We start from the raw sequence: 26,182 nt of genomic DNA on the forward strand, positions 1-26,182 counted from the left end.
GGCTCTGGCTTTTCCCCCGCTGGATCTCTGGAGTCTGTGACCCCCCTCCACCTCCACCCCACCCGCTCCTACAACCCACACCCCCACCTCCATCACCACCGCCACCCTCTCCACGGACCTCACATCTTATGCATCTCAGCGCCGGGCAGTTCTCTCGGAGAAACGGAGGGAGCTGAGGAGGGGGAGTCCTGCACGGAGCCATTTTCTCAGAGGAGCCCCTGGAACGTGCATGGGAAGAGGATGCATTGTGGGCTGCTGGAAGAGCCTGACATGGATTCCACAGGTTGGTTCCTGCTGCACCGCCTTGACATCGGGACGCTTGGGGATCTGGGCTTTTTTGGAACGCCAAATGGGCCATGGGATTGTGTGACCTGAGATTGGCATCAGAAAAAGTTATTTAACCTTGAATCTAGTTCACCAAGAGATAAGTTGGCATGCTTTTTGGCCTCGTTTTCAATGGCTCAGGATGGGTGTTCTTTTGCCGAGATTATTGTTTTACACAGTTTTGGGATTACGTAAAGTGGACGGTGCTTTTACGGAGTAGCAATGTGACCTTAAATTTAGACTAAACCCACGAGGTCATCCGTTTTGAGTTTGTCGTCCAGTTTAAAAGTTTTAAGAAAATGATGCACCTGCTCAAGCCAAGTTTTGACTTGAGTGGAACTGCACTCGGTACTATTGGTAAATATAAAATTGCTTCTTCTGAAGCTGTAAACGCTGAAGACAACATTATAATTTGGACAGAATATCATCAACAGATGTCTTGCTGTAATGTTTTCAAAAAAAAAAGATTTACTAATTTTGTTTTTAAAACATGAATTCCATGTGGCTTTAAAAAGCACAGTTACTCATAGTTAAATACATTCAATGCAATTGTTTTAAAAAAAAATAGAAGTAAATTATTGAATATTTGCCATATTTGGATGGTGCTTTTTCACTCTGATATTCAATGCATTGTTATTATATTTAAATAGCAGATGTCTTGCTGTAGTGTTTTATCAAAAAACAAAAAAGTATTTGCTAATTTTGTTTAAAAAAAGCATAGTTTCTCATAATTCAATGTGTTCAATATAATTTTTTTGTAAAAAAAAAAAAAAAAAAACACAAGTAAGTTATTGAATATTTGCCATATTTGGATGGTGCTTTTTCACTCTGATATTAAATGCATGGTTATAATATTTAAATAGCAGATGTCTTGCTGTAGTGTTTTATCATAAAATAAATAAATGATTTACTAATTTTATTTTTAAAACACAAATTCTATGTGGCTTCAGAAAACACAGTCACTCTTAGTTCAATGTGTTTCATAAAAAAAATTGAAGTAAATTATTGAATATTTGCCATATTTGGATGATGCTTTTCACTCTGATATTTACTGCATGGTGATGATATTTAAATAGCAGATGTCTTGCTGTAGTGGTTTATCCAAAAAAAAAGACAAAAAAATAATAATTGTATTTTTAAAAAGTATGTTCCATGTGGCACAGTTTCTCATAGTTCAATGTGTTTTGTAAAAAAAAAATGTAATTATTTAATATTTGACATATTTGATGCTATTTGGGTCTGAAATTCAGTATATTCATAATATTTAAAAAGTAGATGTCTTGCTGTAGTGGTTTATTTAAAAAAAATATTTACTAATTTTGTTTTTAAAACACGTTCCATGTGGTTTCAGAAAGCAGTTACTCGTAGTTCAGTGTGTTCAATACAATTGTTTTAAATAAAAAAAAGAAGTAAATTGTTGAATATTTGCCATATTTGGATAAAGCTTTTTTCTCTAAGATATTCAGTGCATGGTTATAAATGATCTCAGATCAGTCTCGCCTTTAGATTGGATTTAATCCAATTATTTAGAGCACTACTTAAACTGTTCACAGAGCAAATAATTCAATTACAGACTGAAAATCTGATCTCAATTGACTAAGCCAATGCTGACGGAGATAAATTAGTTTATGAGAAAAAATACTCAAAATTCAAAATACCAGCTGCATAATAAAAATAATAGTTTTACTTAAAAAAAAAAAAAGTCAGCAAACATTTTATTTGACTAAATAAAAAAATAAATAATGTAAAATAAAAAATAACAAATTGTTGGTGTTCCAAAAAAAAGTATTATGACTATTTGAAAAAGTCAAATAAATAGTTCAGACAGCCTGTTATTATTCGGTGTTATTACTGATATTGAGCTTTTTAAAATTAGGCTACCTTTTTAAAAATATTAAGTTGTTTATCTTTTTCTCCATCTCACTTCAGGTTTACTATAAGAAAAAATATTTTTCTACTTTGTAAAATAATTAAATGTTAAGAACTTTAAGAAAAATAATATTAATAACTGGCCAGTTATGTTCTGTTTCTTTGATGGTTAACCCAGTTGTGAGACATAATTTTTTTTAATAGGCTACTGTGAGGATTTTTATATATATATATATATATATATATATATATATATATATATATATATATATATATATATATATATATATATAGCCTATATATATATAGCCTATATATATATATATATATATATATATATATATACAAATTCTGCTTGATTGTTTCCTTTTGAAACTGATAAGGATTTGATTATGATGCTGCCTTAAAGTTTGGCCTGTAGTTTTATCTTCCAAACTATGACCTGCAATCCCTTGAGAAATGTAGATTTCATTCTTAATAATTTCATCAAATCCCTCCCAAGAGTATATTTGAATTAAATCGAAACTGTTTCTCACCTCACACCTGCCGTATGAGTAGCTAGTTCTGTGATGGCTCTCATATACCTTATCCAACAAAAGTTTTGAGTCTCATAACTTTCAGCCGCCATCTGATGCATCAGCACAGGCTGTTCGTTTCCCAGTCTACTTGCACAGCCCTGGCAACCGATGCTATAGTGACCGTCGCCATGGTCCGTGCGGGGAAAAAAAATTGATTGACATAAGTTCGAATCGAATTATATTATAAGTGTATCTGTTTTGTGATGTAGGGACACCAGCCGGCTTACTTACATAGCAGAAACGAGAATGGCGCTAAAAAGGTTCTATTATGACGACACCGCCATGAAGGAGCGCGCGGAATCAATTGAGCGTGCGCGCGCTTGTAATTCGCCTCGGGAACAATGCGGGATTCCTGCAGTTCTGCTGAAAACATTTCAAATAGAATCCCAGCTGCCCAAAGATCCGCACAATCGATTGTAATTGAATTGCACCGTCATTATTATGCCTCTCAACTCTATAGACAAGGGGCTGCAATAACACACAGCCACATTTACGGATGTTTATTGCACTCGACCACAAACTGACAGTTCGTGTGAACAAGAATAATTATGTGGAATTTACAAATCCACAATTACATTTCAACACATTTGTGAAGCTGTCTAAAGGGGAAAAAAAAAAAAAAAGAATAGCAAAGTTTAGAAACCGCAGCGCGGTGATGCACCTGTTGCTTCTGCTGATGGGGATGAATAAGATAAATCATACGATGCTGAAATTTAGCCAATGTTTAAATAAATACAAATAGAATGGCACAGAAAATAGTAAATGGATAGCTAAATGAAACGATTGTGGTTGTCAACAGGGGAAAAACATTCATTTTATTGTGGAGACAGACAGATATGCCTACGATGAAAAAGCGTAATGTAAATATATATCCATATATATATAATTTTTTTTTTTTTTTTTTTTTTTTTTTTTTTTTTTTTTTGCTTTTGCAGAGAGCTGGATTGAAAGATGTCTGAACGAAAGCGAGAGCAAGCGCTTCTCCAGCCACTCTTCTATTGGAAATATGTCCAACGACGAAAGTAAGTCTAACGAATATTTATGAATAAATTAAACTCAATTATAAACTGCATGAAACATGAACTTTTATTTGAAAGGGAATCTAGTGAGTGTTATGACAGAACATGTCTTTAAAAAGTGAGAAGACACCTTTATAATAATCTCTATATAAGCTTATTTACAGTCAAACCCAAATTCAACATTTCTTACATTATCACAGTTTATTCACTACAAGTTTAAAAATGTAATAAAGAACTCAGAGTTAAACCCTGTCAGAATAAATTCATGTTGATAATGACAGATAACTTTGATAGAAATGTATATAGTGGCTTACAATCAACCTAAAATTCAGACAACTGTTAGTATACAATATTTACACAACTATCAGTACTTTGTTGACCAATTACCAAGCAGTGCTTAATTTGTTCAGTCTGTGGTGTAAAAAGGAAGCTTTAGCAATTAAAGTAAAAACAAGTAAGCAAAACATGGTCAGGTCAAAAATAATTTTAGTCCTAAATTTTTATCAGTTTTACTGGTAATCCAGTTTAATTTATTTTGCTATTCTCACGTACGTAAATTAACTAGTGTTCTGCACCCACTATAAAATATAAAACTTTAATTTGGTGTTTGACTAATGTTTAGTTTCACTCTATATGTTGTTTATATTTAAGGGAAATTACTGATCTGACTGTTGTGTTTTTTCTTTTTACAAAAGACGAGGAGAAGGAAAACAACCGAGCATCTAAGCCACATTCGACACCTGCCACATTACAATGGTGAGTTTAATCGACACCAGAAATGTCCCTTAGAAATCTTTTTTTTTTTTCCTTACCATCACCTGACACAATTCTGTTGAAATCTTGAAAGGTTTTAAACAATAGTGTAATGATAGTATAATATTTATAATTAGCTTTGATGTTTTAACTGACATCCAAAAACAAAACAAAAAAAGCTTCCATTTGTGAATTCTAATGTGTGTTTGTACAATATAACCATCTGCATACGATTTCAGGGATCAGTTTTGTAAAATGTCACATTAACACATTACTTTTTTGTCTAGGATAATTCTACATCATAAAACAGCTGTTGAATTTCCTAAATATGTGTTTGCTGTCATGTAGCTTGTAACTGGTCACAATTTAAGTATAAGAAAGGAAAACAGACTTACAACCTCACAGAGAAATGTGACACTAGACCACAAAACCAGTCAGAATGTTTTGAAATGCAGAATAAATAAGCTTTCCATTGATGTATGGTTTGTTAGGATAGGACAATATTTGATCAAGAAACAACTATTTGAAAATCTGGATTCTAAGGGTGCAAAAAAATCTAAACATTGAGAAAATCACCAAATTAAGTTTTTAGCAATGCATATTACTAATCAAAAATGAAGTTTTGATATATTTACAGTAGTAAATTTACAAAATATCTTAATGGAACATAGTTGTCTTTATTTAATATCCTAATGATTTTTGGCATAAAAGAAAAATTGATCAGTTTGACCCATACAATGTATTTTTAGCTATTGCTACAAATATACCCGTGCTACTTAAGACTGGTTTTGTGGTCCAGGGTTACAAATATCTTCTTAAAATATCAGTGAATGATACAAAATCTTGCTTTTATATCTAGTATTCCGGCAAACAACTATATTAAAACTATATGATTTTTTTCAAGCCCTGAAAATTTTTATCAAAATTATTTAAACTAAACTTATAATTGGCCTTAGAAGCTATTCACATTGTTTAAAATTTATTTTATAAAAAAAGGACTAATTTGTACACAAGAATATACAATAAATATGCCAAAACATAAACAGTAAGTGGATATGCATATGATTTTGAAAGCACAACTTAAAAGTATATCTCTAAAATAAACTAAAATTTCATGATGGTCAGCACTTGAAGATCATTCCAGTACTGTTGCACTGTTTAATACTGACTTATGACTTAACAAGTGTTTTCTAGACATTAGCTTTCCATGTGCACTGACTGAACTGTGTTTTTATCAGGTTGGAGGAGAACTATGAGATCGCAGAGGGTGTTTGTATTCCTCGCAGTGCACTGTACATGCATTATTTGGACTTCTGCGAGAAACTTGACTCTCAGCCAGTCAACGCTGCAAGCTTCGGGAAGGTAATAACTTGTATTCAACTCTTCAGTGATGAAGTCAAATATCCCGTCTTTTGCAATAGTCGTTTTGATGAGGTAATCATGGAGTTTTCGCTCGTCAAAGATCCTGTAAACATGCATGTTCACGTGAAAGAGGAAGGAAAACATCTGTTCCAAAAAAAAAAAGCATGACATAATACTGGGTATTATGAAGAGCCACAGCCAGTGGTCTTTTCTTACACCTCTTCTGCAAACTCATAGCTGGACAATATAAACAATGAACATGTTCACCCTTGTTCCCACAACCCCTCAACCCACCTACTCATATAGCCGGCCCCCGACACCCTTATCCCGCTCCCCCGGGTCCTGTCGGAGGATATTGAAAAAGAGAGGGGGCCTGGATTAATGTGTAATTAAAGGAAATTTGGAAGGGTGAGATGTTGCGGAATGTTAGATCAGTGGCTGGAGCAGCGTGGGGTGTCCTTTAGGAAGGCTTCATTGATTCAGGACAAAAAAGAGAGAGAGAGCTGGACCTGCCTCCCTGTCTGCTCATTTATCAAGCCAAGCCTGACAGAAACTTCACAGCTTGGCCTCTTTTTTCATCCCACACAATAGAGAGCTTCACTGTTTGCAAAGTTTTCTGCACCGGGAGCTGGACCAAGGAGCTCATGGACAAAAAGCACAGAGAGAATTGGCGAGAAAAGAAATGTCATTGGACGTGTATGAATCTAACAAGATGATTGAGAAGATTTTTTTGTCATAGTTGTAACAGATAACACACTGACGTCACAAAAGATGTGCCCAGATATGCTCAATTTATGTTTTTTTTTTCTTTTTACCTGACAGATAATAAGACAACAGTTTCCTCAGTTAACAACACGGAGACTAGGAACAAGAGGCCAGTCAAAGTAAGTCCCTTGTTAGGTGTTCAAGAACATTTGTAACTGTTAATATTTGTCACGTCACTTTAAATACAGTATGTTTTGTCAAGTAGGTCGCTAGTAATGTTGGGGTAACGCATTACAAGGAACTCAAGTTACGTAATCAGATTACATTTTTCAAGTAACTAGTACAAGTAACACATTACTTTTAAATTTACAATAAAATATCTGAGTTACTTTTTCAAATAAGTAACACCCCGGTTATTTTTTGTCCAATTCATTGATTGAAAGCACTCCTGTCCCCATGTTAAAAGAAACTGTAAGATGTTACTTTAGTTCTAGAATAAATGTGAACATGTATTAATTAATCCCACCCACAAAAAAAGTTTCAGTATTCCTTAAAATGAATAAAAACTGTGAAATGCAACTCAGAATATGACGCAAACCTGCAATAATTGAATGTTAAATAATACAAATATCCTTCATGTATTTAATCCCATTTCAGTAGCCAGTATCTTTGCTGTTGACCTTTGATGATCCAATTCAACCATACTAATAAGCAAAAATTACTTAAGATAAACTAACATTCTTTTTTGTATTTCTGAAAAGTGTTAAACTTTCTTCTGTGTTCTACTCTACAAGCACGACTTTACTTTTCCTTCAGGCTTTTGGTGTGAAAGGGCTTTTACATTTGCCAATAATATAACTTTTTAAAATGAAAAAGAAAGAAGCAAGCCCTGCCCAGATTTAAAAAAGTAAAGCAAAAATAACAAAACACGTTACTTGCTATAAAAATTGTAATGCGTTACTTTTAAAAGTAACTTTTCCCAACACTGATTACAAGTAACTCGAGTTACATAATCAGATTACGTTTGTCAAGTAACTAGTAAAGTAACTCACTACTTTTAAATTCACAGCAAAATATCCAAGTTACTTTTTCAAATAAGTAACGCTATTTACTTTTCCAATTATTTATTTGAGACTTCTTGTTTCTGTGTTGAGAAAAATTGTGTGTGCTTTGTAAACACGATGGTTACTGCAGTTCAAGACTAAATTTACTCATCTCACTTGCTCTAAAACAGATTCGGTATTCCTAGAAATGAATAAAAACTATGAAATTCTTTTTCCACAAACCTGCGATAATTAAATATGTTAAATAATTATTAATTAATAATATATTATGTATTTAATCTCATTGCTGACCTTTTATGATTCAATTTGACTTTGACTTTGAAATACTTGGCACATTTTGCAGAAATAAGAGTGTTATTTATTTATTTTTAAGCCCAGCTTGCATTACTTTGCATAAAGAGTAACTAGGTAATGCAATTAGTTACTTTTTTAGGGAGTAATGCAATATTGTAATCCATTACTTTTAAAAGTAACTTCCTTAACACTGCCCACAAGAAGAGTGGATATTACTTCAAAAAAAAAAAAAAAAAAAATTTAAATATAGGTAAACAATTTGCACAATTATTCTTTTTTTTCCCCCCATTATCTATCTGGCCGAGATACAACTATTTGAAAAACTGGAATCTGAGGGTGCAAAAAATCCTAAATATTGAGAAAATCATCTTTAAAGTTGTCCATATGAAGTTCTTAGCAATGCATCAAAATCAAAAATCAAAAATTAAGTTTTGATATAGAAAAATTAACAAAATATCTTCATGGAACATGAACTTTACTTAATATCGTAATGATTTTTGGCATAATTGAAAAATCGATAATTTTGACCCATACACTGTATTTTTGGCTATTGCTACCAATATACCCATGCTACTTAAGACTACTTACTTGTGGTCCAGGGTCACATATGAAAAAAGTTGTTCATGTGTATAAAAAGTACCAGTGCAGAGATTACGAACACCTTCTAATGATGACTGCTTTAGAAAACTGCTTTAGTTAGCAAACAAACTACAACCTATGTATAGCTTTCAACCTGCCGCTCCCTCGTCCCTCTTAGGTATCACTACTATGGCATCGCTGTGAAAGAGAGCTCTCAGTACTACGATGTGATGTACTCTAAAAAGGGCGCTGCGTGGGTGAACGAGACGGGCAAGAAAGAGGTCACCAAACAGACAGTGGCGTATTCACCGCGCTCCAAGCTGGGCACTCTCCTGCCAGACTTTCCAAATGTCAAAGACTTAAATCTGCCCGCCAGTCTGCCAGAGGAGAAGGTAAACAGATCACTAAAACCTCTAACTGCTAACCTCCAACACCAACCCCCCTCTGCCTCCTCCCGCCCACTACCCGCCCCTGCTAGATCCTGCTTTCATGTGTCAGACGGACCTTCCCTGGGCCTGGATTTAGATGAGGACCTGGAGGATTTACGTGTTGGTTCCTAGCGAACTCTTAATCTTTCGAGTAGATAATAAGATCTCGCATTGGACAAAGGATGGGCACTAGCTGTCTCGCTTTTAAAAGGCGCCTGTAATTTTAAATGGTTTGTGAGTTTCTGATCTTTAAAGCCTCTTTTTATACACTGGTTTTGGCGAGGCCTTGTAAATAGGCATTGTTCATGAAAGCAGCCTTTTTGTTGTTTGGTATTTGTATCCTCTTTCTTTAGTGTTTGAGTCTTTTGGTGTCTTATTAATGCATGACCATGAGTCAGGAATGAATCTGGTATGACATCATTACCACTAAGTGAATGTGGGAAAAGTCATTTAAATGAGTTTTTTTTTCCTTCTTCTACAAGGTCTCAACCTTTATCATGATGTACAGAACTCACTGCCAGAGGATACTGGATACGGTCATACGAGCCAACTTTGATGAGGTCTGCGTTTATCAAGCTTTTTCATCTGGTGGCATTAATTGTGATGAGGCAATTCCGTAATGTTATCGTAATGTTAATTTATGTTTAGGTCCAGAGCTTCCTGTTGCACTTTTGGCAGGGCATGCCACCCCACATGCTCCCTGTCCTGGGCTCTTCAACAGTGGTGAACATAGTCGGTGTGTGTGACTCCATATTGTACAAGGCCATCTCCGGAGTCCTAATGCCCACCGTCCTACAGGCTCTGCCTGATAGGTGAGTCCCATTCCCACCTATTTTGATTTTTTTTAACATAATTTATACACTTTCAGTTTACAAAAGTCCTGCAGTATCTTCAGAAGTAAATGCAACCCATTTTATTGGGATATTTAATGAGAAAAAGAATAAAAGGGTTTTATTTCGGGCTATTCATTGAAATTGGGTGGATTGAGAACTGTAGCTACAGTCAAACCAAAAATTGTTCAGACACCAGATATAATTTTTAAGATTTTTGATACTTTACTAGTGGGAGCAGGTCACTATAGTTCATTTATTTAAGTGAGGATAGCAAAATAAAGTAAACTGTGACATATTATAAAAATATTTCATACAGTGGACTACCAGTAAAACTGAAATTTGGGACCAAAAATTTGATTTGACACTTTGACACTTTGTTTTGTTACATACCTTTCTATCAAAGTGATCTGATATTATGAAGATGAATTTGTTCTGACACAGTTTAACTCTAGTTCTTGTCATATTTTATTACAGTTTTCTAAACTATAGTGAATAAACTGTGATAATGTGAGAAATGTTAAAGGTATCTGAATAAATTTTGGTTTGACTGTATATGAAGTGGGTAGAAAGTAGTCTTCCCATTAATGCCATTATATTGGTTATTCAGACTGATTTGCAAAAGCGGAACACGCACAAGAGGCAGATTTTATCGTGTGAACCAATCACAGCCGAACATAACCAGTCATATCCAATCCTATTGCAATGGAGGCATTGCCTCTTCTCACTTGACTTTTCCCCATTCATTCTCAGTTACCCCCCACCAAACTCGGACTCCTGCTGTAACTTTACTGTTTCTTTAAAAAAAACAAGTGATTTATACACTTTATAATGTTGTATTTTGCATGAAATTAACCCTACTCTTGGTAAAAAGCAGCATCTTTATTTTCAGGAATAGCCAGGATCAGATCAGTTACCTCATGCCATTAGTCTGCAAATAGTCTTTTTAATTGGACTTACAGTCCAATTAAAGTATTTTAACTTGTTATTCACTATGAAAATAGACAAGGAAGCTGGCATTGCGTTAAAACACCAACGAACCAACTTTGGTCAAACAGACTTTTCTCTTCAGGCTAAATATATATCTTAAACACTATTGCAAAAGGGACCATTGCTAGAATTATCTGCATATCAACGTTTGCGTCAGTGTAATTAACTTAGCAGAAGTTTTCCTGTCAGTGACGCATGACTCCTGTTTGTATTGCCCCAGACAAAAGAGCAAATATTTCAGTGCGTCAGATCATCCTTTGTACTGTGTAATGTACTTATATTACACTATATACTTGTTTATGTCTTTTGCATAATGCAGCCTCACTCAGGTGATCAGGAAGTTTGCCAAACAGCTGGACGAGTGGCTGAAGGTGGCCTTACATGACCTGCCTGAGAACTTGCGCAACATAAAATTTGAATGTATGTGTCAATATATTCAGTACTCTTAAAAACACAAAACAAAATTTTGCTGGTATTCTAATGCTGAACACATATGTTTTTTTCTCAGTGTCAAGAAGATTTTCCCAGATACTGAAACGACAAACATCATTAAACCATCTCTGTCAGGTATACAGCAATTTTCTCTTCGTCTACTATTCTTCATTATGTTTGCATCATGTTTACACAAATGTATATGAGGGTTAAATGTGACCCTGGACCACAAAACCATTCATATGGGTCAATTTTGGGTCAATGGGCCGAGAAACAAGTATTTGCTAATCTGGAATCTGAGAGTGCAAAAAAAATCTAAATATTGAGAAAACCGCCTTAAAGTTGTCCAAATGAAGTCCTTGGCAATGCATATTACTAATCAAAAATTAAGTTTTGATATATTTGCGGTAGTAAATTTACAAAGTATCTTCATGGAACATGATCTTTACCTAATATCCTAATGATTTTTGGCATAAAAAAAAATCAATAATTTTGACCCATACAATGTATTGTTGGCTATTGCCACAAATATACCCGTTCTACTTATGTCTGTTTTTTTAGACCAGGGTCACAAATTTAAATTATACCCTTTCTCTTGCAGGCCTCACGGACCGTGATCCACAGTGCAGACATTACCTTTCAAATGCTCGAGGACTGGAGAAACGTAGACCTTAACAGCATCACTAAACAGACTCTTTATACAATGGAAGACTCCAGAGAGGACCAGAGGAGACTTATCATTCATTGTAAGATTTAAATGTGAAAGTTATAGATTAAGACCTAGCCGGTATTATTTAGAATGCCTCACTAGTGTTATTGCAGCAGAATCACATGCAGCGCAGTGTTAAAAGCCCTGCTGGTTTATGTTCGGGATTTCACACAGTAGCTGTCAACCAGCGCTGAATCATTCCCACGACCATGAGAGTCAAGCTTTAACCACAGACACTGAGAGGTTAACCCTCACAGTTTGACACCCCGAGGAGCATTTCAAATTCATTTCAGCGTTAACTCCTCACATGACTGATCAGGTCAAAGTTCAAAGATTCTGTCATGTCATCCTCAAAAGAGGATTCTGGGCTCCTCTCTCTCTGCATTTCATACAGAGATCCATATTCTGTGCCAGAAGTATTTTTGCAGTTATGTATAAGCAACGTTTTTGTGAAATGAATTCTTTAAACATGAACTTTATTAATTTTGGATGCTTTTGATTTCTTTTACCTATTCAGATATATTGTTAATATTTCTGTCTATCTGTTTTCTGTTGTTTTTCAAAGTGTATCAAGAATTTGACAGACTGTTGGAGGATCAGTCACCCATTGAAGCCTACATCGAATGGTTGGACTCTATGGTGGAGAGATGTGTCATGAGGGTAAGTGTACAGATAATAAAATTCATATGTGACCCTGGACCACAAAACCAGTTAGTAGCACAGGTATATTTGTAGCAATAGCCAAAAATACATTGTATGGGTCTAAATTTTCTTTTATGGCAAAAATCATTAGGATATTAAGTAAAGATCATGTTCCATGAAGATATTTTGTAAATTACCTACCGTAAATATATCAAAACTCAATTTTTGATTAGTAATATGCATCTCAATATTTAGATTTTTTTTTTTTTTTTTGCACCCTTAGATTCCGGATTTTAGATTCCGCCAAATATTGTTCTATCCTAACAAAAAAATTTACTCTTTTGATTGATTTTGTGGTCCAGGATAAGATATTTTGCTTAATTTACACTTAATTTGCAGAATGATAACTAGATATTTCATTATGTAGATGAGACTGTGTTTATTTGAAAAAATAAAATAGTAAAAACAGTAACATTATGGAAATATTATTACAATTGAAAGTAATTTATTTCTATTTTAATACATTTTAAAATGTAATATTTCTACGAAGGCAAAGCTGAATTTTCAGCATCATTACTCCAGTCTTCAGTGTCACAAGATTCTTCATTATCATGTCACTATGTTGCAAAAAGTTGTGCAATTTTATATTTTTTGTGAAAACTATTTTTTTTTAATTCTTTGATTAATAAAAACAGAACAAAATATATGTCTTTACTGACATTTTTGATTGAGCCTTTGCTGAATAAAAGCATTTTCATTTCTTTAATATATTAATTAATAGAATTAATTGTTTTGCTAAATAAATGTATGAATTATATTGCTAAATTATTATTATTATTTCTATATTTTCTATATTTTACACATTTTATTATTAAAATATTGGTAACACTTTATAAGGTTCCATTAGTGTTAGTTCATGTATTAGATATGAACTATGAACAATACATTTATAACAGTATTTATTAATCTTCGTTAACGCTAGTTAATGAAAATAGAGTCATTCTTTGTTAGTTTGTTAATTCACAGTGCATTAACTAATGTTAACAAGCACAATTTTTAATTTTATCAATGCGTTAGTAAATGTTGAAACATTAAATGCAGTAGAAGTTTTGCTCATTCTTAGTTCATGTTAACTAAAGTAGTTAACTAATGTTAATTAATGAGCCATATTGTAAAGTGTTACCAAATGTTATTTATTTATTCATTATAAATATACTTAAACTGGAAAATCAGGAATTTTCACAGCCCTTATCAAGCAATGTTTATATGTTTTCCAATCCAAACCAAACTGCAGGTGTCCAACCCACGTGACTCTAAATGCCGTCACAACATACTTAAGACCTTTCGTGATGCAATTCCCCAACTTAATAATGTCTTCATGGCCCCTTTTCGTGCCCATTATAGTCCAGATATGGGCTTGTAAATCTGGTTTCCATGGGAACTTTGACTACCTACCAGACAATAGTTCAATGGGAGGGTGTTTCCTTAGGGGCAAATCAAATAGTTGACTTGTTGACATGTTTTTCGTTCTTGGGGGTTAGACCCCAGTGTGGACCCAAAGGTTAAGGCCCCTGTGCTCTCCCCCAGGCTTTTCTCATGGTAATACTCTATTTAGGTGGCAGGGAAGAGACCCGGATGCCTTAAGAGGGTAGCTCAGCAGTTCCTGCTCATGTGGTCGTGCTTCGGGACCAGAGTCATCCGGGATATGACGCTACACAGTGCACCCAGCTTCGGTGAGTCAGACTGTCAATGAAAATGTACATGAATCGTCTTATAACTGATTTGGTTTGTCAAGTTAACAAAGTTTCTGAAGTTTCAACTTTAACTAAGATGGCAGCTTTGCTAACTCTTGGCTTACACCACCTAGCTGTCCATGGCAAAGTAACTGAAAGAAGGGCCATAAAAGAGGTAAAGGCCCCCTCCTCGTCAGCTCTGTCTGTGAATATCAAAGGCACAGCTGGTTGCAGTGTTTTGATAATGCAGCTCTCTGTACAAAACAGCTAATTAACAAAGGCTAACCCCCACCAAGTCTTTCCCCCTTCTTCCCATTTTATGACCGGGCAGTATTGCGCCCAGTCCGCTGAATAGCCGCAATGTTTATTATGCACATAGTGGCTGGAGTTGCTAACACAATGCGAGGATTGTGCCATGCTCCTTATGAATTCTTTCCCGCATCTCATTCAGAACATGGACTCAAAGCATCATATGCTTCAGTAACTCTGTAGTGTTTATGGCTGGACCGCAAGTTTGGTTCTGACTTGGATTTAAGCTTTTACCATTTAAATGTGCTTCAGTGTTAAATCAATTAGATTCGCATTGAATTGCATTTGATGACAGGAGACTTGAATTAGTAGAATACATTAACTTTTCATGGTATAAATGGGATTTTTTTGTATTATAGGCTCATTCCATCTGATCCACCTGATGTTTGATGACTACGTACTATACCTACTTGAGTCTCTGCACTGCCAAGAGAGAGCCAATGAACTGATGAGGGCTATGAAAGGAGAGGGAACACCAGGTGAGATCCGTTTGATACAAGAAATAGAGAAAATGATCACTCATGCCATCAATCTAGAGACGAACACAGAAAGCTAATTTGTCATTAATATGAGGCCCTTGTTTGTCCTAATATATAACTGTTTCAGAAGGTTTAAATGCTCACTGATGCTTTAAGAGACAGGGGTGAAAACTTTTGAACAGAATAAAGATGTGTACATTTTTCTTATTTTGCCTAAACATCATATTTTTTTCATTTAGTACGGCCCTTCAGAAGCTACAGAAGATACTTACATGTTTCCCAGAAGACAATACAAGTTAATTTTACCCTGATCTTTAAATTCAAAAGTTTTAACCCCCCGGCTCTTAATGCATTGTGTTTTCATTCTGAAGCATCAGTGAGCATTCGAACCTTCTGTAAGAGTCTCTTAGTTGTTCTCCGTGTGAAAAGATGGATCTCATAATCAGACAGTCATTGTTGGAAAGTGTTCAAATACAAAAAAATGCTGAAAAACCAAAGAATTTGGACCTGAAGGATTTTTCTGAAGAACAGTGGCCAGTTTAACTGTTCAGAAGAAAACAACTTCCCAACACTTATCTTTCTGAAGATCAGTTTAACACCACACCAACAGATGCAGACAAACAACAACAGACAGGTTTTGTCTGATAAATTTGTGCTTGTTTTTGCCAATTGAACTTGTTGAATCAGCGTTTGTTGGGTCTTAAAACATCTGAGAAGTGACGTACTGTACTCAGCCAGCTGTCAGCATTGGTCTGTGTCTGTCGGTGCAGTGTGAAATAGTCTTAAGACAAATTAATGAAAGATATGGAGTGACAACCACTATTTATATGTGACCCTGGACAACAAAACCAGTCTTAAGTAGCACAATTATCTTTGTAGCAATAGTCCTGCGTCAAAATGATCGAGTTATAACAAAAGTTAGGATATTAAATAAAGATCATGTTCCATGTAGATATTTTGTCAATTTCCTACCATAAATGTATCAAAACTTAATTTTTGATTAGTAATATGCATTGATAAGAACTTTATTTGGACAACTGTAAAGGCAGTTTTCTCAATATTTTGATTTTTTTTTTCTTGCACCCTAAATTCCAGATTTCTTAAATAGTTGAAAATATTGGATAAATATCATCCTATCCTAAACCATTCATCAATGGAAAGCTTTTTTATTCAGCTTTCAGATGATGTATAAATTGCAATTTTAAACAACTGACCCTTATGACTTGTTTTGTGGTCTTATTTTTTTTTTTTTACATTACAAATTTTCAGAATTTTAGCATTTTTGGCCATGTGACTAAATTGCATGTTTTTGCTAATGTGGTTGTTCAGCATTGTCTTTCTGGCTATGCTGGTTGACCAGGAATGTCTAATTTTCTGGGAAATCTTACACCAGCACTCCAGCATGCAAAACATGTGGTGATTGCAGCAAATAATCTCAAAAATGTCTTAACTTTGACCTTTGTTTTGTACTACTATAGCAGATTCTGGGGAAGAGCTGATGCTCATGGGCTCCACCCCCACATCTACGTCACCTGGACCTTACTCTCCTGCCAAGTCTGTTCACTCAGTGGGTGTACCAGCAGTAGGTTCCCCCAATTCTGCCCAGTCTCCGGAGTACACCAGCGTATCAGCTACCACAGGTAAATGCTGTAAAACTGACTCTAAACTTATTCTTAAACTTAAATATCACATCACAGTATCACTTTTAGCACGGCTCCATTCCATGCACCCATTAAAAATACATCTCACAGTAAGATCATTTAATTAACAAGCCAAACACGTTTCTTTGTATATGTATGTCTGTGTATGTGCCAGGAGCTGTTCAGTCATATACCTGGTCCCTTACATACACAGTGACAACCTCAGGTGGCAGCCCACCCGAGCCCGGATCCCAGCTTTCCTGCATGAGAGGCGGACCCCCTTTACACGGCTCCTCATCCACCCACAGGATGCCAGTTTACCCACATCGGGACGAGCATGGGTGAGCCCCCAAATAAATAATAAGACATTACATGATGTGCTAAATATGGCATTACAATGTGGATTTTGAAACGTTTTAATGTTTTTTGTCTAGGTATACTGGCAGCTATAATTACAGCAGCTACGCAAACCAGCATCATCATGCTATCCAGAGTCAGTACTCCAGTTTAACCCACGAACCAGGGCTGCCCACCCCTCTGCACTATTCCTCATACCACCGGACCTCCGCACAGGTTAGGATCCTCCCATCAAACAGTATTATTTTAATTATAATATGATACTATTAATAAAACACTACCAGTCAAAAGGTTTTGAACAGTACGATTTTTAATGTTTTTTAAAGAAGTCTCTTCTGCTCTCCAAGTCTGCATTTATTGGATCCAAAGTACAGCAAAAACTGTAAAATTTTGAAATATTTTTACTATTTAAAATAACTGTTTTCTAATTTGAATATATTTTCAAATGTAATTTATTCCTGTGATCAGCATCATTACTCCAGTCTTCAGTGTCACATGATTCTTCAGAAATCATTCTGTTCAATATGCTAATCACTTTAATATGCTGATTTGCTGTTCAAGAAACATTTTTTATTATTAATACTATCAATATTTAAAACAGTACTTTTTTCAGGATTCTTTCATGAATAGAAAGATCCAAAGATCTTTGTAACATTATACACTATACCATTCAAAATCTTGGAGTCAGTATAATATTTAAATAAATTATAGAAATGAATACTTTTATTTAGCAAGGGTGCTTTAAATTGATCAAAAGTGATGATAAAGACATTTATAATGTTACAAAAGATTTCTATTTCAGATACATGCTGTTCTTCAAGAAACCTGAAAAAGTTCTACAGCTGTTTTCAACATAATAATAATAATAAAAAATGTCTTTTGAGCAGCAAATCAGAATATTAGAATGATTTCTGAAGGACCATGTGACTGGAGTAATGATGCTAAAATTGAGCTTTGAAATCAGAGGAATAATTAACATTTTAAAATATATCCTAATAGAATGCAATTATTTTAAATAGTTAAAATATTTTTTTAAATAATGCTGTACTTCAGTTTGGATCAAATAAATGCAGGCTTGGTGAGCAGAAGAGACTTCTTTAAAAAAAACGTAAAAAACTTTTAAAAATCGTGCTATTTAAAGCCTTTTGACTGGTAGTGTAGTTTCAAACTTTTCTCAGACAACACCTTCAATTTCACAACACTTGGTCTGAAAAAGGTGTCACATTTATGAGAAATCATAATTATGACAAGTCAGAAACTGCCATAATTATGAGATTAAGTCAAAATAATTGACTTTTTGTCAATTGACTGTCATACATGCAACTGACATACTAAGGCACAATTATGTGATATGAAGTCAAAATAATGAGAAATTAAGCCATTATGTGAAGTCAACATTATGACTAATTATTTTCATTATTTTAAATTATCATAATTATTATAGTACTGTCACATTTGTCAAGTTTATATTTTGATTTTGACTTATCTAAGTATCTAATTATTTTGACTGTTTTTATGTCATAGTTTTGATTTATCAAAGCATGATTTTTGTCCTGTGTGGCAGAAATAAGATTCTATATGCATTAAGAAAGTAAACCTAATAACAGATGGACATGGGTGTGTATTCCCCAATATTTAGACTGGAAGTGTATTCCATCCTTGTCTCTTTTACAGGGTTTGTAACTGAGAGAAGAATACTTGTGTGAATGTGAATGGTGGCTTGATGTATTACAGTCATTAGCATCTGAAATGTCCTAGTAACTGTTATCCACAGAGGTTTATGGATAGAGAATGCTTGCTTACCTCAGCACACACAACTAGGCCAATAGGCTGAACTCCTGATCAGAAATACAGGTCATTTAGCATATGTATTTAAAGTGTATTCACTTCTGAATGAGAACAAAAGTTGAAAAAGCTCAGTTAATTGTCTTTGTTAAACCTCTAGATAACCCTGGGGTTAAAGTTTATTGTAAAAGCCCTTGGTAAATCTCAAAATGCTGCCATTACTTTAGCATGGATCAGCCAAAGCAACATTTTCCATGCAGATTTAAAAAAAAATTGTTGAATGCTGGTCTGTAAAAGCCGTGTTAAAAGGATAGTTCACCCAAAAATGAAAATTCTGTCATTAATTACTGACTCTTGTGTTGTTTTTAAACCCGTAATGCCTTTGTTTATCTTTGGAACCCATATGTTTGTTGAAATCTGAGAGCTTTCAGACCCTGCATAGACATGTTTAAGACCTGGAAAGGTAGTAAGAAAATCGTTAAAATAGTCCATGTGACATCAGTGGTTCCAGCGTAATGTTATAAAGCTACAAGAAGACAGTTGAGTTCAAAAGTTTCAGAATATGCAAAATGTTAATTATTTGACCAAAATAAGAGGGATCATAAAGAATCAGTGTTGTTTTTGACAACCATCTTAGATTTAGTCTTAGTCTTTTGGACTAAAATGCTTATTAGTTTTAGTCAAATTTTAGTCACTTCTATATGTGATAGTTTTAGTCCAATTTTAGTCGACGAAAAGTCATAAAGGTTTTAGTCTAGTTTTAGTCAAAAAAAGGTCAGTAAGTATTTTGCTGTTGGGTAGTGTCACTTATAAGTTGTGAAAATAGCAGATCTATAGTTCAACACAATGTGAGCTTCCGGATCGACTAATTTTCACCAATAATTACAATAATGAAGGAATGGTTTTAGACATAAAAGACATATATTTGAAATAATGTGCAAACTGCCGCCATCATGGTTAATCGTCTGTCTGTCTGAGTGACAACAATGTGACATGTTGAGCACGTTGTGCACTGCACACCAGGTGGTGGGCGTAACCAAACAAGGATAGAATGCTAAAACGACTTGCCATAGCCTACTAGTATGGCAAAGAGTATTTAATGCTAAAACGGCTTGCCATAGCGGCAGATACTTTTTAGGTTTTAATCGGCATGCACAATAAGCAGAAATGTCGTGCATTTTAAACGTCTGATGGACCACCCACTAACATTTTCGTCTATTCTCGTCTCGTCAACGAAAACTCACACACGTCTCGTCATGTTTTAGTCATCAACGAGCCATTTTTATCTCGTCATCGTCTCGTTATCGTCATGAAAAAAAGTTGCGTCAACGAAATGATTTCGCCATCGTCATCGTTGACGAAAACAACACTGTACAGAATGCATGCTATTGTTTTAGTATTGACCTGAAAAAGATATTTCACATAAAGTATGTTTACATAGAGTCCACATAAGAAATAATAGTTAAAAATGACCCTGTTCAAAAGTTTACATACACTTGATTCTTAATATTGTGTTGTTACCTGAGTGATCCATAGCTGTGTTTTTTTCAGATCAGGGTAAATTTAACTTATTTTGTCTTCTGGGAAACATGTAAGTATCTTCTGGACCTTCTGAAGGGCAGTACTAAATTTAACGGGGTCATTTTTATGAATTCAACTATTATTTTCTCTTGTGGACTATATGTAAACATCTTTTATGTGAAATATTATTATTCAGGTCAGTACTAAATAAAAATAACATGCATTTTGTATGATCCCTCTTAATTTGGTAAAATAATTCACATTTTGCAGACTCTGAAAGAGGGATGTGAACTTTTGACCAAAACAAAAACAACTTTATTCAACAATTTCTTCTCTTCTGTGTCTTCAATGCACACTCATGGGATTACCACAATGTAGTATGTAGTTCAAAAGAACTTAAGTTTTAAAGTTGTGGTCGCTAGAAAAAAATGACATGTTTATGGCTATTCGATTATCAGGTACAGGAAAACCATTAGTCTGATCAGTTAGGAAAGAACAGGTTGCAGGCAAGCGTGAACAAGCGTGATGTTTTTTTCAGTGTGTGAAATGTTCATTTTAGTATACTAAGTGTATACAAAATGTTCATGCTGCGTGCTACTATAGTTGAACAGTTGAATGTTAAGTAGTCTGTATAGTGCTTGAGTTAGAAAGAGCGTGAATGGTTGAATTAAACTGTTGGGTTGTGGATGGAGAGGCAGGGGTCTGCGTCACATATATTGAAAGTCAAAGCGGGTGTGATGGTAATTTCCTGTCAAGAGCTCTCTGGCCCAGCCTTCTTTTGTAATGGGGGATCAGCTGGGCCTCAGAGTTTCAGAAGCAGTTTTACAGACTCTGAAAGGTGGCCCGGCTAGAGCCAAGAGACCCCCCTATCTACAATCTACTCAATGACCGCCTCAGACAGCACAACTATCGGCCGGAGATCCAGATGGAAAAGCGTTTATTAAAATATTGTTATTCAATGGCCTCTTTTTTTCTGCATGAACAAGAGGTCACTGAGCAACACATCTCGGTCTGTGACCCCGTCTGAGTTTTTTCCATGCCGCAGCCGTTCATAAAAGCTCTGACTGTAGATGGTTTCTATTTCGAGAGCACTTATAGATTTTTACTTCCACTTATTTTCCGTCAACTTAAAATGGATACAATGTCCACGCTTTGTTTGAATGGGATGCTCTGGAGGAGGCAATAGAGAGGAGACAAGTGAAGATTATGCTGACTTCCTCAGAGAGAACAGAGTGTTTTATGTATGACATGCTTGTTTGTGTTTTTGGTCTGTTACAAACAGCAACAAAAATACTTTTTTGGGGGTCTTTTAAGAAAAAGTGCTAGGCTAACTTAAAAGACCTTTTTCTGTTATGCATGTAGAACAGATGTTCAAATTATGCTGGATTGTTTTGCACTTCTAGTTAGATAATTATTAGATAGTCTTGCATCGTTTTAACAGTAACAAAAAAGCCAAAAAATGTGATTGAATGCATACACTGTAAAAAAAAACTAAAAAAAAAAAAAACGAATTCATAAAAACAGGGCACGATGTATTATTAAGAAGAAGTTTTCTGAATTGTTATTTTTACAGGTGTTATACTTGTATTTTGAATTTTGCTCTTCATTGCATTATGTTTCAGGCTTAACGTAAATGTCTGTAAATTTATTTATTATTTATTATTATTTATTTTATATTTAGTAATCATAAAATAGTAATAATAATAATATCAGCAAAAATAACAAACACCAAAAATATTATTAATAATAATTAGTAGTAGTAGGTAATGTAGTAGTAGAGTTATAGCATTTCTTTATTTTTTTATTTATTGTAAAACAATAATAATAATAATAATGGCAAAAATAACAAACAACAAAAATATTAATAATTATTATTATTAGTTAAAGTTGTAGCAGTGTTATGGCATTTCTTTATTTTTTGTATTTATTATAAAATATTAATGATAATAAAAACTGCAAAAAATATATTAATATTAATTATTATTAGTAGTTAAAGTTATTATAATAATAACAGCAAAAATAATGAAACAAAATTTGTAATAATAATTAGTAGTAGTTAAAGTAGTAGTAGTGTTATGGCATTTCTTTTTTTATTTATTGTATAATATTAATAATAAAAATAACAGCAAAAAAAGCAGTAGTTTGTAGTAGTAGTGTTATGGCATTTTTTATTTATTATAAAATAATAATAATAACAGCAAAAATAACAAACAACAAAAATATTAATAGTAATAATAAAAATTAGAAGTCAGTAGAAGTCAAAGTAGTCGTAGTGTTCTGCCATTTCTTTATTTGTAATTTATTATAAAATAATAATAATAATAATAATAATAATAATAATGGCAAAAAACAAACAAACAACAAAAATATTCATATTAATAATAATTAGTAGTAGTAGTAGTAGTGTTATGGCATTTCTTTTATTTATTTTTTATTTATAATAATAATAACAGCAAAAATAACAAACAAAAATATTAATATTAATAATAATAGTGTTATCGCACTTTATTTTTGATTTATGATATAATAATAATAACAATATCAAAAGATAAACAACAACAATAATTAAAATTAATATATTATGATTATTTGTCTTCTAATTATGTATCATAAATTAAGAATAAAGACTACCAAAAATAATAATATTAAATATATTATTTGTTATTATATCATAAATCAAAATGAAACAAATGCCACATTACTACTACTATTATTATTGCTATGACTATTTGGTATTTTTGCTGTTATAGTCATTACTTTTAATACTAATTTATTTACCGTTTTATATATATATATATATATATATATATATATATATATATTTATTTATTTATTTTTTATTTTTATTTTTTTGATACAGTGATTTGACTGTGGTTATGAGTGCTTTCGGCACTCTACCTTGCATTGCAAAAACACTCTTTATGCATGGCCTCAAAAAATGACTTATGTCATTAATAACATAAAGAAAGAATGCAATTTGCTTAGAAAATGCACCACATGAGCCACTTCTGATATTTTACAATAGTCCTGATGCATATCTCTCTCTGTCTTTTAGTATCCACTCAACAGCCAGATGTCCAGAATGGAGTCCTGTTTGATGAGTGGGTCTCCACTTCTACACTCGAGCGCGGTGACCCCCCGATGGCCGGATGTGCCCTCGGCCAACAGCTGTTACTCCAGCCCCACTGTCCACACATCACGCTACTCCACCGGAGACATGTACTCCCCCCTTGCCCCACGCAGGAACTCTGAATACGAGCATGCGCAACATTTTCCAGGATTCGCCTATATTAACGGGGAGGCCACGACTGGGTGGGCAAAATGATTGCACCCTTGTCCAGGACAAGATATCTGCCTGCGTGTGCAAAGCTGGACAGATAAACCAGCGGCAGCCCATATTTAACATAATTACAGAGAATGTATTTGAGTGGGAATGATGTTGTGTCAGAGATGTTTTTATTGGTGTGGTCAGTGTTTACAGTGCAAGCTGCCAATGAAACTCTTTTTGAATTGCAATCATTGTGAGAGCGACAAAAAGGCAGTGTCCCAGTTGTGCCTTTCCCTGCCTGTTTTTCATTTCTCTTTCATGATAAGCATTATAGACCACTTACTTACCGTGCAAAAGCTTTGGTTGTTAACCTCGTTTCAAGATCATTTACATTTACGCATCTCACAGTGTTCTGTTACCACAGACTGAGCGTTTGACGTCAAACAGTGATGTAAACAACACCATATTGGGGTTTCCAAGCATAAACACAACACATTCTCAGCAACAGGAAGAAATGCCTTAATATTTCATCTCAGAACGCCCTGTTGGTCAGCTGCCAGAATACATACGTCATAGGAGTTCAAACAAACAAGGGCCACTCGTGTCAGTACTTGTTGCATGCGAATGTGAAAGTAAGATTTCTCATTTTACACAAATGCAGAATGGGAGAATATTAGACATCTTTTCTGTAGCTTTGTAACATTGTGTCCCTTTGCATTGTTTATCTGTGTTTGAACTGTATATCCAGTTTTGTATGATTTTAGGACGCGAAAAGTGTTAACCTAGGTTTGTGTGTTCTTGAATGCACTCAAAGGTACTGTGGACCTATTACCCTATGGGTAGGAATAAAAAGGAAAGAATATGAAAATGTAACATTTATTATCTTTAGTCACTTTCTCTTGTAAATAAAAGCACTCAGTAACTTCTGTGGTGACAGCTGTTACCATGTAAATGATATATGTGGAATTATTTGTTGCCACATAAAGATTTTTTAAAACCCAGTTCATATTACGTTGTCTTATTACTTGTGTTTTTTTACTCTGTCTATATGTTTAGAATATCTCTTAAGAATTTTTATTGTGCATACACAGTTGAGGTCAAAAGTTTACATACACCTTGCAGAATCTGCAAAATGTTAATTATTTTACCAAAAAATGAGGGATCATACCCAATGCATGTTATTTTTTATTTAGTACTGGCTTAAATAAGATATTTCAGTTGAATTTATAAAAATGGTCCTGTTCAAAATTGATTCTTAATACTGTGTTGTGATGTATATTTATGAGTGATCCACAGCTGTGTGTTTTTTAACCCTTTCCAATGTCTGTATGCTTTTGAGATCCATCTTTCCACACTGAGGACAACTGAGGGACTCATATGCAACTATTACAGAAGGTTAAAACGCTCACTGATGCTCCAGAAGGAAACACAATGCATTAAGAGCCGGGGGTGAAAACTTTTGGATGTGTACATTTTTCTTATTTTGCCTAAATATATTTCTTTCATTTAGTACTGCCCTTCAGAAGCTACAGACTATACATGTTTCCCAGAAGACAAAATAAGGTTAATGCACCCTGATCTTCAAATTCCAAATGTTTTCACCCCCTGGCTCCTAATGCATTGTGTTTCCTTCTGGAGCATCAGTGAGCATTTGAACCAGACAAACAAGGGACTCGTGAAAAACTATCACTAAACAAAAAAACACAGATGTGGATCATTCAGGTAACAACAGTATTAAGAATCAAGTGTATGTAAACTTTTAAACGGGGTCATTTTTATAAATTCAACTATTATTTTCTCTTGTGGACTATATGTAAATGTGTGAAATATCTTATTCAGGTCAGTACTGAATAAAAAATAACATGCATTTTGTACGATCCCTCTTATTTTGGTAAAATAGTTAACATTTTGCAGATTCTTCAAAGGTGTATGTAAATTTTAACCTCAACTGTATATTGCTAAAAATGTACTGACAGGATCGAACTTGTTAAATTTCAGAATTGTTAAAATCGTTAAAATTGCATTGAAAGATATAGAGTCTAAGAAAAGATGAATGTTCAGATATTGATAAATTTGACTTATGGTATGCATATTTATTGGTTTTCATTACACTTCATCAATCGGCCATGTTGGCTGTACTGAATATAAACAATGCCACTGAACCAAACAAAACTCACATATTTTGCTGATTTGTCAGCTATTGTCATGTTTTGGGCTGTACTAATCGGTTGGACCAGAAAAAACAATCAAAATATTGCACCCCTTCAGCTTACTAAGTCCTTCTCTATATGATTTAGCAGATTCCACATGTTCTTCTGTGGTTTAGACAGCATAAATTAGCAGAACAACATATTTAGTAGTACATTAACTGTTGTTTACATCCGAGTATCTCCAATATGGCTGCACATCCGGGTAACTCACTAAAGCATAAGAGCAAACCCTCTATAAAAAGAAGAAATTATTGCAGATGATATTTACATTATATTCTAAGTTATTTTAAAGGTTTGTCCAG

At 34.1% G+C, this 26,182-nt stretch overlaps 1 protein-coding gene across 2 annotated transcripts; it reads left to right on the plus strand.

Moving 5' to 3' along the window:
• On the plus strand, nucleotides 1-24,664 carry rfx4 (regulatory factor X, 4). Of its 2 annotated transcripts, none has more exons than XM_073850682.1 (18): nucleotides 1-283; nucleotides 3,707-3,793; nucleotides 4,486-4,546; nucleotides 5,782-5,905; nucleotides 6,728-6,789; nucleotides 8,726-8,939; nucleotides 9,458-9,535; nucleotides 9,624-9,787; nucleotides 11,115-11,215; nucleotides 11,304-11,362; nucleotides 11,829-11,973; nucleotides 12,502-12,596; nucleotides 14,194-14,311; nucleotides 14,980-15,099; nucleotides 16,578-16,739; nucleotides 16,954-17,080; nucleotides 17,174-17,312; nucleotides 23,458-24,664. In XM_073850682.1, exons 1-18 carry the CDS (start codon nucleotides 241-243, stop codon nucleotides 23,725-23,727), a joined length of 2,169 nt encoding a protein of 722 aa, XP_073706783.1. In that variant the 5' UTR covers nucleotides 1-240; the 3' UTR covers nucleotides 23,728-24,664. The 2 variants fall into 2 exon arrangements, with proteins under 2 accessions (XP_073706783.1, XP_073706782.1); XM_073850681.1 differs by having other exon boundaries at nucleotides 2-283; nucleotides 16,915-17,080.
• Nucleotides 24,665-26,182: the final 1,518 nt, after the last annotated feature.

The sequence above is a fragment of the Garra rufa genome, chromosome 11 (assembly GCF_049309525.1).
Source record: "Garra rufa chromosome 11, GarRuf1.0, whole genome shotgun sequence".
NCBI lineage: Eukaryota > Metazoa > Chordata > Actinopteri > Cypriniformes > Cyprinidae > Garra > Garra rufa.

Bases quoted from the DNA above. Each gene is read 5' to 3' on its own strand.
- rfx4 (XM_073850681.1), top strand. From the start codon at position 241: ATGCATTGTGGGCTGCTGGAAGAGCCTGACATGGATTCCACAG. The intron at 9,788-11,114 runs GTGAGTCCCATT...TGCATAATGCAG, and splicing joins CTACAGGCTCTGCCTGATAG to CCTCACTCAGGTGATCAGGA. The intron at 14,312-14,979 runs GTGAGTCAGACT...TTTGTATTATAG, and splicing joins ACACAGTGCACCCAGCTTCG to GCTCATTCCATCTGATCCAC.